Here is a 19,088-nt window from a genome sequence, read left to right as displayed (position 1 = left end):
AAATATTTTCACCAAGAGTTGATGTATGAGTCTACAGCACCCCTTTACAACATGAAAATGCGATTAAGGTGTTTTTTCTGTCACTAAATGTTCGTTTACTAACACACACGGAGGTAAATTGGACCTGGCAGATCACATTCAGACAGCTGACACACTGCACTTTTTCATAATACAAACGTTTAATTGTTATACGTGTAACTCTGCTTATTTTAAGTTTCAACTTATTAATAATTTGTGTTAAAATGTGTAATTGAATAAAAAAACCGTACGCTTTGAAATGTGAATGTGTATAAATATAGTTGTACCCTCCCTCCTCCGGGCTCAAAACGTCTGCTCGCCTAAACTATAACGCTGGGTGAATGACACAAGATGGTCAGAAGTGTCATATAGAGCTATTTCTAATGACTTTTGTGTTGTCTCTTGGTGTTTCATAAGCATAGAGGCCTATTAGCACGTCCACAGCTTGAAGGTAGGATCTTGTGTATTTAAAAATGAAGTACTCGTTTTAATATCTCCCAGGTCTGCTTGCAGTTGTTATGACATCCCTTGAATACTTTAAACTACTCATGATAGCTTTTAACAACACCATAACCTGTAAATCCAATAATGACACTTTGAAATCAACACCATAGATATCTATATAGAACCGCTAGAACCGAGACAACATTTTCAAGATGGCTGCGGGCTAGTTTTTCTGGCTTGAAGGCTTCTGTAGGATTCATAATTTCACACCCAGTTTAGTCCTGACAGCCATCCAATGAAACAAGTGTTTTGACAGAAAACAGTTTTTTCTTCTTCTTCTTCAAAAGTACTTATTTGTTATTCAAAATCTAAAGGGGCCCTTTTGTCAAATGCATCTTTTATCAACAAGAATGACAAAGATTATTTTGGTCAAATAAAAGTGAGGCAAGACATGATTTTGGTAGCTTTCTTTTAATAATAAACATCTTTCAAGTCGAAAAATATTTGTTTGAACAAAGTTTACTTAAGTATAGAAAAACTTTTCACTATATGTAATGAAAACAATCAGACAATATAGGGTAAACAAACTTGGATCTTTACATACAGGCTGACATCTATTTAGTACAATTTACAAAAAAAAAAAAAAAAAAAAAAAGATCTTTATGGGATGACACATTTACAATTACAGAGCATGTAGCTGAAAATAAAGTTACAAACAAAGGTAAACTCTGTTCATGAATATCTCAAATCTACACTGAAATCTGTTTACAGGTTTTATGTGCAGGACAACATACACTGCATTAAATCATATGCAATTCATCTGCCACCGATCAGGTTTTACAATTTTTTGTTCTCGCCAGATATCAGTGTAGTCAATGGTCAACAAGAGAACACAGCAGTCACAAGAGTGAAAGGGAAAACTGAACAGGACAATCTCATATGTCTTAAATGGCATCCAACAGAGAAAAACAAAACTAAAAAATATATATATATATGTAGACACACATATATATATACTGTATATGTATAAAAATAAAGATTTGAGACACACATTGTCTTCACCTCGTGACATTTCCCTTTACCACCAACATGCTGTTTTATCTCTTGCCCCTCTTGTTGCCCGCTGGAGGCTTTTTAAGCTGTAGCAGTGGCCCACCTGTCCCAAAACCAGGAGTCTGTGTGTTGGAGACGCCAAAAGTCAGCCCAGCCGATGCGTTGATACCTGGGTTACTGAAATTAAAGCCCGAGTTGTTGGAAGTTCCAAACCCTGAGAAGAAATGAGAAGATCAAATCTCATCTTTCTACTCTTTATCTCAACTTTTGCTGCTAGCCAAAAGCATTATTGTGCATTTAAGCAAGATTGGCAAACAACATTCATATTACAAAACATGCAAATGATACATTCTAAACAAGCATTTTAAACTCCTATGCAGTCCTTGCCCTAAAAAGCTAAATTCTGTCACCATTTCCTCACCCTCATATGTTCCAAACCCATATGACACTGTCTTATGTGGAACACAAAAGGCAATTTTAGGTAGAATGTTATCCTCAGTCACCATCCACAAAAAGATGCAATGAAAGTGACTGGTGACTGAAGCTAACATTCTGCTTAAAATATTCATTTGTTTCCCACAGAATAAAGAAATTCATACTGGTGTGGAACAACATGAGGGCAAGTAAATGATGGCAGAGTTTAGGCATAATAGGAGAAAAGGGTGATTACAATAGAAGAGGAGTGGTTAGTGTTAATGAAAAGCAGGGAAAATGGAGGAGGGTGCTCACGAACACACCTGCGCTCAGGCTCCCTCCAGATGGCTTGCTAGAGGAAAACCCGAATGACAAACCTCCTGTTGCCACGCCCCCAAACCCAGGGCCACTACCAAATGCTGCCGAGAGACAGAGGTGGGCATTTAGCTGCTGCTACTAAATATACACCATAGTCAACCTCTCAGTCACAGGGCGGGGGAATGGGGGGCAGGTATGAATAATGAGTTAAAGTAAATTAAGTATAAATACAAAAAAATTTGTAAAAAAAAAAAAATACATGTTTTTTTTTTTTTTTTATAACCCAACCAATGAAAACATTGATCTCTGGCTACATCTACATTAATTTGAAAACTGCATTGTTGTTTTTGAAACACTGTTGTTTTCAACTGTTTCATCCCCACTGAAATGTATGAAAACTCTTAAATTCCCTTAATGTGCATGCAAATCACCGTCCCACATATGGTCTGAAATGCAAACTTCATGTTCTGCCACTGGACAGCAATTCAGAGTAAACTTCCTGATGCTTTTGAAGGAATGCAATGTGAAGTTTGTACGAAGTAACATTTATCTTCACCAACGCTATCAAAGTGAATAGCAGGTAGAACACCACCGCATGGGCCGCCATCTAGATTGTTTTGGGTTGAATGGATCATATGATCGCGTTACATGACAACAAATAAATCATAGTTTTCAGATATCTCAGTTTTCACTGTACACACAACAACGAGAAGACAGCATTTCCAAATGTATCCAATTGGGATATTGTTTTCGAAAAGCTCTGCTTTCACTATCAAAAGTGTGGACGAAAGAACAAAACGTAGCAAATTTTCAAGCTTATCAAACTTATCAGACGTATACATTTTCGTTTGAAAAGCATTGATTTTGCTACATTTTAGCCTCATCCACATTAGAAGAGTTTTCCCTTCACCAAAAATTTAGACTTTCGCTCTCCATCACCACATATTTTGGAAAAAAAAACTCCATACCGTTAGGAAACGAGAAAACAGAGTTTAAGTCTAAAATATATGAATGTGTACATTGCCTCAGACTGAAATGTGTGAGGCAGTGATTTCTGTGCCACTAGCATCTCCAAAACGATACTGCAAAAATAATTGTTTTCAAACAGGTTTCTCCAAACACTCCTGCTGTCTTCTTCCAAGAGTCAGTCCCCTTCCAAACTCATGCTATTTATTGACCCAATGTTGCTATGTAAAGTTGGGATCGAGATATTCAAACAGTAGTTTCGAATTCACCAGTGTTTAAACTTTTCGGGCAAATAAATCTACCAATGGCTTAGTTATGTTGTCCCTAAATAATAGGATATCAAAAAAAGTATTTTAACATGAAAAAAATAACACGCATCACCATTATGATTCGAAATCAAAGCATTAGAGTGCACAGATAGAAGTAAAAGGAAAGCTATATCAAAGTAAGTACCTCCAAGGCTGGATGAGCCCATGTTGGTGCCAATACCAGATGAAAATGAGGTGCCAAAACTGGCCCCCAGGGGCGCCTGTGGTCCTGGGACAAAGAAAGAGATCAGAAGAACTTACTCTCATGTACAAATTCTCTCATCGATACTCTTTTTGTATAGTAAATCCACTTTTCAACATGCATGCTCAAAAAACACATTTGAAAGCATATTTTGGACGCAGTCCTCATTGACAGCGAGTGGCTCTGTGATTTCTGTTCTTGTTAAATCACTTAAGTCTGCAGAAAAGCCTTATCAGCGTATTCAAAATTACTGCTCCTAAAGATGTTGGATGTTGTCCAAAAGAGAAATGCAATGTATAATAAAGTCACTTGATACGTCTCTCTCTTTAATGTACTAATGCGAATCCAGTGCACTTACCTTCGTGTCACACTAATGGCTTATTTGTGTAATATGTAATAATGTCTGTTTTTAATGTGTGTCAAATAATCACAATTCAGGTCATAAATAAGGGATAAAATTACCCATTTCTTAAGATACATCTGCAGTAATTAGATTGACCTGCTGCTACTAAATGCGTAAAATGTGCTCCTGTCTCGTTTCCTTTTAGCTGGATAATCTTTTATTATTATTTGATTGGATTTTTAATTTAGAGATGTGATAAATCAGCATCTCAAATGTATTATCGTTTAATCCAATTAATTAAATTCATTGACTTATCAGTCAAAAAGAAACAAAGACAAGGGCTTTTCTTTAAAATAAAAACTGATTTATTGTCAACGTAAAGCAATTCAAATTACATTAAACATGAACAATTGACGACAACCCGATTCCTAATAACTATGGCATTAACACGTTTCAAAAAAACGATTAATGATTAAAGCCAACCTTTGCCAAAAATGCATTTCAAACAATGGTTAGGCTAAATGCTATATCTAGTTCAAAGGCACACCATTTTATATGCATCAACACATAATCTAAACAAAAAAACAATCAAATTATAAATTAGATTATAGAATTGCCTTATGTTACCATTTGTAAACAACCAAAAATATTAAGCCCCATATTTGCTGGAATGGCAACGTCTACTAAGTGTCAGACATGTCTATAAACAGACATCCTGTATAAGAGCTTTGATAAAAGTACCAACACACACAAACCTTTCTAAAAGATTTTTTTTTTTTTTAACTGGACATGCAGCAAGATAATTTGTTTGTATAGCAGATTGTAGATTAAAATAAAAACAAAGACTGTGATATCTTAAATTGCAATGGCCTGATTCTCCAAGATATGTATGTTGCTGGAAGAGGAAAGCATGTTATTTTCTCCAGCAAATTTACAGCCAGTAATTTGAAAAAGTGTTACAAAAAAGGTATTACCAACTCCACAATTACTCAGACCTTATGATAGCCAAGAGAACATGTGAGGAACTGAATCTAATCAGCCATGGCAGAGAAAGTTGAGTGTAAAGATGAATAGCAGCTTTGAGCCACCAAAAAAAAAAAAAAAAAAAAACAGAACTTTGGCACAATCTTTTACTGTGGACCCTTAAATGTCCCATAAAGCAGCATGTCCACTCAAACTGAAGACTTAAAACACTGTAGCCCTTAAATAAACCGAGAATATGAATAATGCCAAGTTTCATCTCAAACAGACGTTAATCCAGTTTCTTGGGCTGATTTATTGAGACACTACTTTAAGTTTGACAATGCCTGGAATAATCTCTCTCAACTTGTGAGTGCGTGTGTAAGTGTGTGCGAGTATACTGTGCAACTTATGTCATGCCATTGTTTTAACACACTACATATTTACGGTTTGTTTAATATGCAAAAGCACCCACAATAGCCTAGACTTTCTTAGGCACAAAGGCACAATCAATTTCCAATTTAAAAAATTTTTTAAATGTAAATATCCACATCAGAAAACAACAAAATGGAAAACAAATCGAACAGTCAAATTGTCAATTGTGATGATTTTGGCTAATGGTCAATCACACTGAAAAAGCCCTTTTGATGTTTACTTATTTCTAAAAATAAATAAATAAATAATTCTCTAACTGATAACTGCATGATGATTAGTTTACGTAGACTAAAAACTCAAAACAAAAAGCGTAACTCAATTCAGTGACAACGCCTGCTCTTGAATGCAGTACAACTCACACACAACCTACAGTTATTGCCAGTGTGTTTCCATGGAAACTACGAATGCAACCATGGTTACAGACAGATGGAGTATAAACAAGAAAATCTTCAATCAAGGACAAATAAACATGAATTTATTGTATTATGAAATACAATAGTTGACCAAAATGTGAACAGCCTCCAAGTCAGTTTACACACTTCCTACATATATATGCTCGTCTATGCATGCATATGCTAACACCATGATAGTCATGTTATTCTAAATCATCGCAACCACAAAAAGGAAGAAAAAGAATATGCACTTGGGAATCAGCAATTGTCTTTCGATCGCTTAAAAGGAATACTCCAGGTTCAATACAAGTTAAGCTCAGTCAACAGCATTTGTGGCATAATGTTGATTACCACAAAAATGAATTGACTTGTTTCTTGTTTTCTTTTTCTTTTTTTAAAGCAAAAATCAAGGTTACTGTGAGGAACTGTAGGCCCGCGTTGCCGATCGTTCCACGCACAATATGCGTGATGCAAATTTCGTCATCTGCACAGCCACCCAGATTTTCTTGACCTGCGGACACAGTCCTCAACGGCGCATGCGCCAGCCATTGACTGTACTAAGAGTAGTGCCCTAGTACCATAGAAGTGTGCATGCTTCAAACACATTCGTATTCGCTCACAGTACTTCCATTAATTCTTCAGTTAAAACTTTAGCTGTAAAGTTGTTTAAATTGTCATTTTATGATTGTTTTAGGGTTTTAATGTTTATGCCTGTATGTCGTCATGGCAACAATGTTGTAAAATTGGACATAACTTTACACATAAAAGGATAGCGAGCATCTTATCACACAAAAATAGTGATACATTTTTTACATTTTGTGGCAAAACTTTTGAAACAGTATTTTAATGTTACGGTTTGTCCCTATTCACTTCCATTGTAAGTGTGTCACTAACAGATTTTTTCTTCCTCTAAATAAATAAATAAAGGGGCAGGTCTATAATTTTTATAATTTTTCTTTGTGCCACAAATGCTGTTGATTGAGCTTTACTTGTGTTGAAATCCAAGTATTCCATTAACCAATAAGCACCTATGTTGCTGTGTGATGACTAAATGCAGCCGGTGCCAGCCAAACATCACTTCATATGTTATGATGGACTTCAGAGGATGAACTGATGCCAACTCCAACCACAAGTCATGGGATACTTCATATGCCATTGTCTGAACCTTGGACTTAGGAAGAACCACAACGAATCTCACCGAAATTACCAGCCAGGTTGAACTGCGATACACCTCACTGATCTCTGCCAGCATCTGTCTATTGATGGACTACATTCTTATAATGGAATACATAGACTATCAATTGCCAACATAAGACTTCATCAGCCAATTAACAAGGACAATTGCATCTATGTGAACTTCTGCAGTTAATCCAGGATGGACTTCAAAGACATTGGTCATTAATCTTACCGTTCAAACAAAATTTATGTTTCAACACTGACCCTTAACACTTACTTAGTTTAATAATTTTAAACCATGACTTTAACTATACATAAGTAATATTGACATTATATTAATGATGTTAGCCAGAGGGGAACTGGCCCCCACCGTGAGTCTGGTTTCTCCCAAGGTTATTTTTCTCCATTAATCAACATCTTATGGAGTTTTGTGTTCCTTGCCACAGTTGCCTTCATCTTGCGCACTGGGGTTATTAACTCTTTCCCCGCCAGCGTTTTTAAAAAAAAGTTGCCAGCCACCGCCAGGGTTTTTGACGATTTTCGCTAAACTTTAATGGCCCGCAGAATATTTTCTTCCATGAATATATGAAGATGCTATATATCAAAATAAAGATCTGAGCCTCTGCTTTTAGGCGTTAATGATTTTATTTTATCTTCATTTGTTCTTTTTTTATTGCCACTTGAACAGAGGTAGGTTTTGTCAAAAACAACATTTCGGACAAAAAGCTGAGAAAAAGGCATTTTTATCAAACAAGTGCTTTAGTATTAGTATGGTGTTCCACTTCACGTTTGAGACGATCACAGTCTGTTTCTTTGATCAAAGAGTTGCGTACTCTTTCAAAACATGCGTACGGGTCTTCCTTACCGTATACCACCTAAAACACGGATACCCGGAAAATTCCGTGTTTGGCGGGGAAGTGTTTTTTCATAAAACCCGGAAAATTCCGTGTTTGGCGGGGAAAGAATTAATACAATTATTATTTAATTACTTATTTTTAAACACATTTACAGTCGTATTTTATCCAATTACACAATAATGATTCATCAACATTATAGACATTACAGTTTTATCGTCTGTTAATGCCTGATCTTTTGTAAAGCTGCTTTGAAACGATGTGTGTTGTGAAAGGTGCTATACAAATAAAAATGTACTTGACTTTGTTGTTTAAATATATACACACACACACACACACACCATCCGGAAAGTATTCACAGCGCTTCACTTTTTCCACATTTTGTTATGTTACAGCCTTTTTAATTTAATCAACCCAAAATTGATTAAATTCATTATTTTCCTAAAAATCCTACAAACAATATCCCATAATGACAACGTGAAAGAAGTTTTTTGAAATCTTTGCAAATTTATATATATATAAAAAAAAAATTTACATAAGTATTCACAGCCTTTGCTCAATACTTTGTTGAAGCACCTTTGGCACCAATTACAGCCTCAAGTCTTTTTTGTGTATGATGCTACAAGCTTGGCACACCTGTTTTTGGGCAGTTTCTCCCATTCTTCTTTGCAGGACCTCTCAAGCTCCAAGTCGGATGGGGAGCGTCGGTGCACAGCCATTTTCAGATCTCTCCAGAGATGTTCAATCAGGTTCAAGTCTGGGTTGGAGTGGTGGTGGCGTAGTGGCTAAAGCACAGGGCTGTTAATCAGAAGGTCACAGGATCTAACCTCACGGCCACCACCATTGTGTCCTTGAGTAAGGCACTTAACTCCAGGTTGCTCCGGGGGGATTGTCCCTGTAATAATTGCACTGTAAGTCGCTTTGGATAAAAGCGTCTGCCAAATGCATAAATGTAAATGTAAATGGTTCTGGCTGGGCCACTCTTTTGTTATCTTGGCTGTGTGCTTAGGTTCATCTTCCGACAGGACAACGACCCTTCGCCCCACTCTGAGGTTCAGAGCGCTCTAGAGCAGGTTTTCACCAAGGATGTCTCTGTACATTGCTGCATTCATCTTTTCCTTGATCCTGACTAGTCTCCCATCCACACAACAACAACGACAACAACTTACATTTATATAGCGCTTTTCTCAAACTCAAAGCGCTTTACATAGTATAGGGGGAATCTCCTCAACCACCACTAGTGTGCAGCATCCACCTGGATGAAGGACGGCATGACGCTGTCACCACCATGTTTCACAGTAAGGATGATATTGGCCAGGTTCCAAGTTTCCTCCAGACATGACACTTGCCATTCAGGCCAAAGAGTTCAATCTTTGTTTCATCAGACCAGAGAATTTAGTTTCTCATGGTCTGAGAGTCCTTCAGGTGCTTTTTGGCAAACACCAGGCGGGCTGCCATGTGCCTTTTACTGAGGAGTGGCTTCCGTCTGGCCACACTACCATACAGGCCTGATTGGTGGAGTGCTGCAGAGATAGTTGTTCTTCTGGAAGGTTCTGCTCTCTCCACTGAGAAATGCTGGAGCTCTGTCAGAGTGTCCATCGGGGTCTTGGTCACCTCCCTGACTAAGGCCCTTCTCCCCGATCGCTCAGTTTGGCCAGGCGGCCAGCTCTAGGAAGAGTCCTGGTAGTTCCAAACTTCTTCCATTTACGGATGATGGAGGCCAATGTGCTCATTGGGACCTTCAATTCTGCAGAAATGTTTCTGTAACCCAGACCTGTGCCTCAAAACAATCCTGTCTCGGAGGTCCTACAGACAATTCCTTGGACTTCATGGCTTGGCTTGTACTCTGACATGCACTGTTAACTGTGGAACCTTAGACAGGTGTGTGCCTTTCCAAATCAACTGAATTTACCACAGGTGGACTCCAATCAAGTTGTAGAAACATCTCAAGGATGATCAGTGGAAACAGGATGTACCTGAGCTCAATTTTGAGTGTCATGACAAAGGCTTTGAATACTTCTGTATATGTGATTTTTTTTTTATTTTTAAAACATTTTCAAAGATTTCAAACAAACTTTTCACGTTGTCATTATGGGATATTGTTTGTAGAATTTTGAGGAAAATAATGAATTTATTCCATTTAGGAATAAGGCTGTAACATAACAAAATGTGGAAAAAGTGAAGCACTGTGAATACTTTCCGGATGCACTGTATATGCTAGATAAAAGCCTGAAAATACCAAATAACTCCTTGCCAATACTCCTTTTCAAGAAAATGGTTCTACAGTGTATAAGCATATCAGTCCCCAAATGGTTTTGAATCTACTCTAAATTGTGTTTGGCTACTGTGTGTAGTGATGGCTACATTAGTGCTGTTGGAATAGATTCAGATGTCAAATGACAATACATTGTGTCAAAACATTCCTCTTGTACAAGCCAATCAAAATGGGAGCCAAAATACTGTTGAAGGCACCCCTCGAAAAAGAAAAACCAAACCAGGCTTACTCTACTCAAGAAGACAAACCCCCATCTTATAAAAACCTTGACTCGATTCGGAATGCTCCCTATAAAACTGCCCAGTTAAAATGTTTTCTCCTCAAGCGAGGAAAAGAGAGAAGAGACACAGCAGTTGGGCAGGACAGTCAGCATCTAAACCTCACAACAGGCTAATTGGCACACATTGAGTCAATTATTAATGTCATGAGTCACATGATTAATGTTAAAGAACCCTGTTGCTCCATATTACCAAAAGAGAAAAAGTATATAAAAAAAAATAAAAAATTAAAAAAAAAAAAGACATGGCACTGACTGAATACACGGTTTATTCTTGATTTGTTTTGCTCTATCTGCCTCTCTCCATCATCATCCCCCTCCCTCGTTCTTTCTTTTGTCACTCCCCTCATCTTTCTATGAGTCTAGAGGTCAAGAGGTCTAGAAGTTGAAGGTGGTCAGACCTGGAGCCAGCTGCTGCTGCTGAGTGAGAGTGGCAGCCATGGCAACGGCTGCTGCATTGGGAATGCTGCCAAAGGGGGCAGGGCCTGTGGTGATGTGTGAAGAGCTCTGCCACTTCTTATTAGCAGCACGCTTGGACTCAAACACATCAGTGGAGTCCTCCAGGAAGGCTCGCCTGTAGTTCAGGTACTGATGTTTTAGGGTCTACAGAGAATGAGAGAGGAGGGTACCATTAATCGGGCCACTAGGACGAGAGATATACAGCTTTACATTTTCAGCAATCATTGATTGACCAAAATGGACCTAATTTACTCAACATAATTTTGCTGCAGAATTGTTTTAATCAAATGTAAGACTTTTTTCAAGACCTGAACAAATAAAATGCATGCTGTAATCCCATCCAAAACAAACCCACAAAATCTCAAAATAAATCACAGACTCTTACTTAAACAGGCAGGGGGACACATTCAACATGGCCTTAATGTAACAATCAGTAAAACAGGGTAAGGCTATATGCAAGTTAAAAATACTTAAGGCATGTTTTCCACATATATATCACATTAAAATTGATTTATGTACCATTATATAAACAAATGTTTTTAGTATTTCTTTTCTGTGATGGGGAAGGCCAGACAGAGGCTACAAGAGTCCAAATTGAATAGGGGGGGCTTTTAAATTTAAAGGCACTTTAACTTTGATATACACGGGGACTCTTATTTTGAAATGTTTGCACTTCACTGCTTCCAGCTGCTCATTCAAACAAATAAGGGATATCAAATGTGCACTCCTACAATAATCTACAACTTTTTACAATGTAAACAGTTAAAAGTAAACATTGAAATATTAAAAGGTAATATTAAACAATTATATTATACTCAAATGTTCATTCAGCCCGTCACATTATGTCATTTTATGTTGTCTTTAACATGCGACTGAAAAAACTACAACAGGGTTTATAAAAATGTGTTTCATTCCAGATATTGGCTCTCGTGAGGAATGTTCTGAGCTTACCTTAACATTCTCATGAACTCCCTGCAACTGTGCAGCAAGAGCCACAAATGTCTGGTAGAGTTTCTGCATGGCCTGGGACAAATCTACAGGATAGATCGCATTAAGTCAGAAGAATAGAAGAGCTATTAAAACATTTCCATCATATGAACTTGTATTTTATGACCTTGAGGGGTGATGAGGGAGCCACTGCTCTGGGTGGTCAGATGATTCTCCAGTTCTTCGATCTGCTGACGGTACTGCTGTAACTGCACTTCATACTGCCCTACCAGAGCTCGGAAATAACTGGAGGAGAGACAGTGCATTAGCAGAAAATGTTGCTTACTATGAATTCTTTTCTGCCAAGAAATGAAATTGAATTGTAAAAATGTAAAGATTCTCCAACAGCAGACATTTAAAGGGATAGTTCACCAATTTGTTTTTTAATTCAGCCATTATTTAGTCACCACTGTATTGTTATAAACCCATATGACTTTTTCTTAACACAAAGGAATAAATTGTGAAAAACGTTTTCATTCAGTGATGACATAAAATGGCAGTTTATGGTGGACCACCTCTTCAAGCTTCAAAAGGATGCAAAAGCATAATTCAGAAGTCTAATAAATTATTTTATACGAATCCTGCCTTATCCTGACGGCATACGATAACATTTTGGTGAGAAACAAACCTAAATCTAATATATTATTTAGTGAAACTCTTCACCGGCAAATGCTCTACTGTGCGTGTTCATGAGAGCAAGAGAATACACAGCCCCTTTTCGCGAGATGGGTCATTCAAGTGAAAACCGTTTTTTAATTTTTTTTTTAAATCTAAAACAGGACTGCCACAGTTATAGTAACACAACACATCACAAGAACAGAACTTACAAAACATCTCTGGAGAGTTTGAAGTCAAAGAGGAGATGCATTTCTATACCCAGCCTTATTTGTAAGTACTCAGAAATCAAACGGAGAGATAGGAGGCTGATGCAGCCACACATCCACACTTAGATGCTACAGTCAGACAGAGTTCAGCAGACAGCAGTGATTTAGAGGTTTTGGATGTTTCTCTTACCAAAAGTAAACTGGAAGAACCGAAGAGAAAGGTGGAGGAAGCAGGAATGTCTGTCATGTCTTCTCCATTCTGAACAGGTGAATGTGTGACAAAACTCTGATTGAAGTGAGCGAGACCTCAGCAGATCACATTTGGTAACAACACCAAAGCAGTTGCTCACTTGAATGGCCCTTCTCACAAGTGGATGCTGTGTATTCTGCTGCACTCATGCATTTTCACGAACGTGCACAGGAGAGCAAGGGTGGGGGAAGATTTTCACGAAATAATCAATTCGATTTTGTTTTGTTTCTCACCAAACCATATTGTACAAGGCAGTTGCATCCAATAATTTAATAGACTTCTGAATTATACTTTTGTGTCCTTTTGAAGCTTTTATGATCACCATAAACTACCATTGTATAACATCACTGAGCACTTTTTCAAAATATCTATCTTTATAACACAAGGGTGTGTAAATAATGACTAAATCTTCATTTTTGGTAGAAATATCCCTTTAAATCAGAGCTAAAAAGTAATAAAAAAATATAAGCAGGAGACACTCACTCAGAAGGTGCTGTATTTTCATGTTGAAGTCCAGGAGGGGTTTTCTGGGTGAGGAGAGCAATATCTGCATTCTTCAATTCCTGCATGAAGAAAAAAGATGGACTGCAATATTATTATTGTATAACAACTTGCATCTTGGTTAGGGGTGCATCGATCGATCTTCATCTCAAGTCTGTGATTGGCTGATCGTGCCTAGAATCAGGGCCAATCTTTTTTGCAGCACACAGGGAATCACACACACATTGCTACTCTAATGAATGAGTGCTTTCTCAGCCCTTTTTCCTCATGCATATGGCAGTGTAGCCTCTGGAGGGTGAATTGTTGGCAAATCTAAGTATTCACAAAAAAAATCAAAAAATGGGTATATAAAAGAAATTAAACAACAAACAAGAATATAGAAATCCGAGCATACGTGATGTAATGCAAGTCGTGACAATCAGACATTGTGTTGAGTGATAGAGACTGTTTGAGCGATCATGAACACATGTGCTCACTTGCGATGTCAATAAAACACACACGCTCTCCAGGTGCTCTCAATATCTCCGTCAGTCACTTATCTCAGCACTATTCTGTGAAGATCCCAGTTTAAATCAGATTAATGTTGGTCACATTACCACTAATCACAGCAATTACAATTTAACCATAACGGCATCACTTCTTCACATATTTGCTTAATACTTATTGATTTGTTACAGCAAAACGCTTAAGACAGTAAACAAATCATAGATATTAATGATTTCACACCAGAGCAGTTTTAGAGCTTGTAATGGATATACAGTGTTTTTCTTATAATTTAACATATCTCTGCTGTGTGTGATGCTCTCATGGTTTTTACTGCTTACCAGTATGTCACAATGATCTTTTGGTATTGACAACAGAACTATTCTTCATTACTGTTTCAAAACAAATGTTAGCAATTCACAATTTATGTAATTTTGGTAACTTCATAAAAGTTTTCCATTAGTTAACATTAGTTAGTGTCATGAACAAACAATGAACTATATATTTTTACTTTATAATTTTAATGTTAGTTACTAAAATTACAATTGATCATTGTTAGTTCATAGTGCATACACTAAATGCAGCATATAACTTCCAAAAGTGTGGCAAAGAGCACTTAAAAAAAAAATTATAATAAATCAGAGATCGGTATCGGCCTCAAATTTCCTGATATGTGCACCACAAATCATGGTCTGTTCCTTAAACAAAGCTACCACATGGTTTCAGAAAATGCTGAATACAGCAAACAAGTCACATGAATCACTTTTAATGTATTTTCATGGTGCACTTGCATATTTTTTTAAGCTTGAAAGCTCCAGTCCCTATTGTAATTGCATGGAAAAGAGCAACCAGTTTGTTCTTCAAATTTTCTCCTTTTTTGTTCCACGGAAGAAAAAAAGTCATACAGGTATGTAACAACATAAATTATAATTTTTGGGTGGAGAATTCTTTTAGGCATGTTCAACAGACATGTTTGTGCATTGGAATGACCTGATTTTTTCTAACCTGAGAAGTTTCTATCTTCAGTTTGTCTATTGAGAGTGAATTTCTCTGCAGTCCACTGGCACAGACAGACAGAAGCTGTCTGAGGGTGTTGATGTCCTCCTGCACTTTGACAATGGCTTTAGAGGACATCCGGCTGATCTCCTCTTGCACTTGCCTCTGTTCCTTGACAAACTTCCTGTAGACAGACAGAAAGACAGACGTTAAGCACAAAATAAAAGTAAATTTTAGCCACAAATAGCACAGCACTTACTGAAAGCTGTCCACATCTTGACATATTAGACCTGGTAAGTTTTCATCTTTGAGAGCTTTGCTATCCCTGCAGACAAAGAGGTAAAAAGCAGGATAAGAACATCTATAATAAACTCAAATGATTCTGAAAAGTAATATTATGTTGCTGTTCTTACTCAGGTCTGGTGTTGGATAATTTGTCATTACTCTTTTCAGAGGAAGTACTAAAGTCGACTCCACCCAGGCCAAGACTGGGTGCAGGGGCAGTGGCAACAGAGGTAGAGACCAAACCGCCCAGATTCAAACCTCCACCTAAAGTGGACTGTCCCAAACCTTAAAAAAAAAAGTGTGTGTTAAAAAGATAATACAAAATGCCTTTTCTAAACTAGTCTGACTTGATCATTTATGTTTACATTCAAGATCTTGGTGATTGATTAACCAAGAACTTGTAAGGTTATGCTGCCCATAAACATTTTGAACAAAAATCAAATACACCCCCCATTATTATTTAGATTTTGCTCGGCATGTATAATAAACACCTTTAAAGGCATTCTGTCAGCTTATTGTTATGACCCAGTTGTTGTGGTTCTGGATGTTTCTTTTGTAGGTCTGATTGGTGACTGGGGCGACTTGAGTACACCTGAATTTCTTCATGGCACCTTATTTAAACATGCATTCATGAATCGGGCCGCTTCTAAGCTGTTGCTTTGGCAGTTTGCTAGACCCGTGCTCCAGTTTTGAGAATATTTGTTTCATTTTGCATCCATGCATTTGTTCTGACAATACGCTGTTATTTGTTCATTTATTTGCAGTCATTTCTCACTAACATTATTGTTTACTGAAATTTTGATTATGTGGTTTCATTTATCATTGCTGTAATAAATTATTTTTGGGTTAATTTTGTCTTGTCTCCCCTTAATGTCGCATCTTTGAGCCAAGTGTGACATATGGGGGCTCATCCAATTTTTTATTTGATTTGTTGATAAAAACTATTGAATTAGTTTATTACTTGCATTAGGGAGATGGCAGAAGAGTTTTACTGGAGTGTCAATCTGTTTGTCATCAGCTTTGAGAAGGTGAGTTCTTGTGGTTTAAAATTGTGTTTATTGCAAGTACTCCCCAGTTAGGTTGTAGCAATGCTTTTAATTTTTTTGTTTTAGCACATCTCCTGGGTTGAGTGCACTGTCGTGGTGGTGTTTCTGAACTGTTTGTTCGGTTCCACGCCATCTGTATTTGGGTGCTTCAAGGAGATTGACTCTCGGGAGTGCATGAAGACTAGGGATGAGTTAGTTAGAGGGTGTTGTTAGGATTAGGTGGGGAGATAATTAAGAAAGATAAGAAAACCATAAGAATTTTTTTACCTTTATTTTTTGGTTGTTGTTTGGATTGAATGTCTGATTATTGAATTATGACATTAGTTGAATTACATTTTTTAAATCTTTGTTCTACAAAAAAAAGCTGTGGGAAATTATAGAATCGTATGAATTGAGTGGTATAGACAAATGACTAAAAAAAGATGAGCTTAGAGAAGGAATAAGACGAAAAACAAATACTCAAAACTGCCTAAGCAACATCTTAGAAGCAGCCCCAATTCACAACTGCATGTTGTTTAATTAAGATGCCATGAAGAGATTCAGGTGTGCTCAAGTCACGCCCCAGTCACCAATCAGACTCACAAAAAACCAATGAAACAACCAGAACCACCACCACAACAACAACAACAACAACAACAACAACAACAACAACAACAACAGGGTCATAACAATATTTAGAATGTAGGCATGTCTGTTTACAAGATGATTTCAAGACCAGAGAAAAAACTAATTATTTCAAAATCACATGTATATGCACTTATTGTAGCATCGTCGTAGAGGCTGACCTGTTGAGGCGGTGTTGGAGAAGAGACCAGAACCAAAGGAAAAACCAGAGGCAGGGGTGGAGGAAGTTGTGGCTGCTCCTCCCAAGTTGAGGGAGAAGCCAGTGGAGCTGGTCTGGGGAGCTGTGGACGTGAGGATGGATCCTAGAGTCAGACCTGAGCCTGCAGGTGCAGCGGTTGTGGTTGTCAAAGAAAAAGGTGCAGCTGAGGCAGCTGGCTTTCCAAAGCCCAGGCTGAACCCAGTGGAAGCATTGGGAGCCACAGAGGTGGTAAGACTCCCTAAGAACAGGCAAAAACACAATCAAATTGAAACGTCTTCAAAAAATCGTGAATAGGAATAAAGAGACAAAATAAACATCGAAAAATCTATTACCTAATGTAAGGCCAGTAGATGATGCAGCAGCCCCTGGAGGTGGAAATAGGTTAATTAGCAATGACAATTAACCATAAAGAAAAATGCCTTGATGTGAAACAAAGTAACCAAATATTGTTTTCATTAAAAAGCTGCCAAGTACCAGAGGCAGGTGCGTTAAAGCCAAATCCAGTTGTTGGTTTCTGTGCAAATAAACTGGACCCAAATCCTAGTGATGAGGTGGTATTAGTGGTAGCCGGTGTGGAGGCAGCTGTACCAAAACCTCCAAGCGTGAATCCACCTGTGCCTGCAGCAGGTGTGCTAGGAAGAGATATTAGAAATGAACAATCATTAACAACTTCCATTTCTTTTACAACTACAGATATCATCACCTTAAAGAATAGTTCACCCAAAAATGAAAATTCTATCATCAATTAATCATGTCATCCCAGATGTGTATGAATTTTTCTTCTGCTGAACATGAATATTTTTAGAAAAATATCTTAGCTCTGTAGGTCCATACAATGCAAGTGAATGGTGGCCAGAAATTTCAAGGTACAAAATCACATAAAGGCATCACACAATAACCATACGACTCCAGTGGTAGATCCAAATCTTCAGAAGCTATGTGATAGGTGGGGGTGAGAAACAGATAACTTTTTAAGTCCTTTTTTTACTATGAATTATCCTCCCTGCCCAGTAGGTGGCAATATGCACAAAGAATGCCAAAAAAAAAAAGTGAAGTTGGATATTTACAGTAAAAAAAAAAAGGGATTTAAAATAAATGTATTACCCACACCTATCATATCACTTCTAAATATATGGATTTTACCACTGGAGTCACCATATGGATTACTTTTATGCTGCCTTGTGTACCTTCAAAGTTCTGACCACAATTCACTTGTATTGTGAGGACCTACAGAGCTGAGATACTCTCCTGAAAATCTTTGTTTGTGTTCAGCAGAAAAAAGAAAGTCATACACATCTAGGATAGCATGAGGGTGAGTAAATGATAAGAGAGCTTTCATTTTTGGATGAAATATCCCTTTAAGGGTAAAAAAAAGAGTCAGAGTAAACAATTAGGACGTTTATTTCTCCTGGCTGATTGGAAGAACTCTAAAATGTGAGCTTGAAAAGCAAATACAAGTTTCTACTTCAAACTCACATTTCAAACAACAACACTTCAAGCTGAACTTAAAGACCAAGCAGCATTCTTGAAAGCTGACATGGTCCGTTGTATTTCATCATACCCGGTCGCAGCTCCAAATGAGAACCCCCCGCCGGTGTTGGCAGCCCCGAGGGTGCTTGTGCCGAAGTTGAAGCTGGACATTCTGGACTTCAGTTTCCAAAACGAGACAATTAGCAGCAAGCGGTTCCGACCTCGTGGAGGCCTTTAAACACACACCGCTTTGACATCAGCCTTTATACTATAACGGCCAGAAAATGTTGACGCTTTAGAAGATAAAATATACATACAAATTTATAAGCAAGGTCACCAAAGGCTGGTTTATTATATTTAAAATCCGTGCTGGATTTCTGATAATGTCGTTTCGCCTTGTTTCTGCGCACTATCTCTTCTTCGGTTTCTGTGGTTTTGCTGTAACATTTCAAACAATATTTGCTGCGCCCTATTGCCATCTACTGGCGTGGAATGTGCATGTCACTTTTTGTGTTAGGGTGGGTAGAAA

General features: G+C 37.6%; 1 protein-coding gene across 3 annotated transcripts; it reads right to left on the bottom strand.

Moving 5' to 3' along the window:
- Positions 1–927: 927 nt before the first annotated feature.
- Positions 928–18,987, bottom strand: nup58 (nucleoporin 58). Of its 3 annotated transcripts, XM_052113750.1 has the most exons (15): positions 18,877–18,987; positions 18,651–18,791; positions 17,564–17,721; positions 17,422–17,454; positions 17,052–17,327; positions 15,349–15,505; positions 15,195–15,260; positions 14,945–15,119; positions 13,439–13,518; positions 12,009–12,127; positions 11,846–11,928; positions 10,837–11,038; positions 3,667–3,750; positions 2,253–2,348; positions 928–1,729 (listed from the first exon to the last, which is right to left on the bottom strand). In XM_052113750.1, exons 2-15 carry the CDS (start codon positions 18,728–18,730, stop codon positions 1,560–1,562), a joined length of 1,779 nt encoding a protein of 592 aa, XP_051969710.1. In that variant the 5' UTR covers positions 18,731–18,791; positions 18,877–18,987; the 3' UTR covers positions 928–1,559. The 3 variants fall into 3 exon arrangements, with proteins under 3 accessions (XP_051969710.1, XP_051969709.1, XP_051969711.1); XM_052113749.1 differs by having other exon boundaries at positions 18,651–18,983; XM_052113751.1 differs by lacking the exon at positions 2,253–2,348 and having other exon boundaries at positions 18,651–18,983.
- Positions 18,988–19,088: the final 101 nt, after the last annotated feature.

This window comes from Xyrauchen texanus, chromosome 41 (assembly GCF_025860055.1).
Source record: "Xyrauchen texanus isolate HMW12.3.18 chromosome 41, RBS_HiC_50CHRs, whole genome shotgun sequence".
NCBI lineage: Eukaryota > Metazoa > Chordata > Actinopteri > Cypriniformes > Catostomidae > Xyrauchen > Xyrauchen texanus.
Note: the sequence above shows the minus strand (reverse complement) of the source record. Positions and strands in the feature narration are given on the sequence as shown.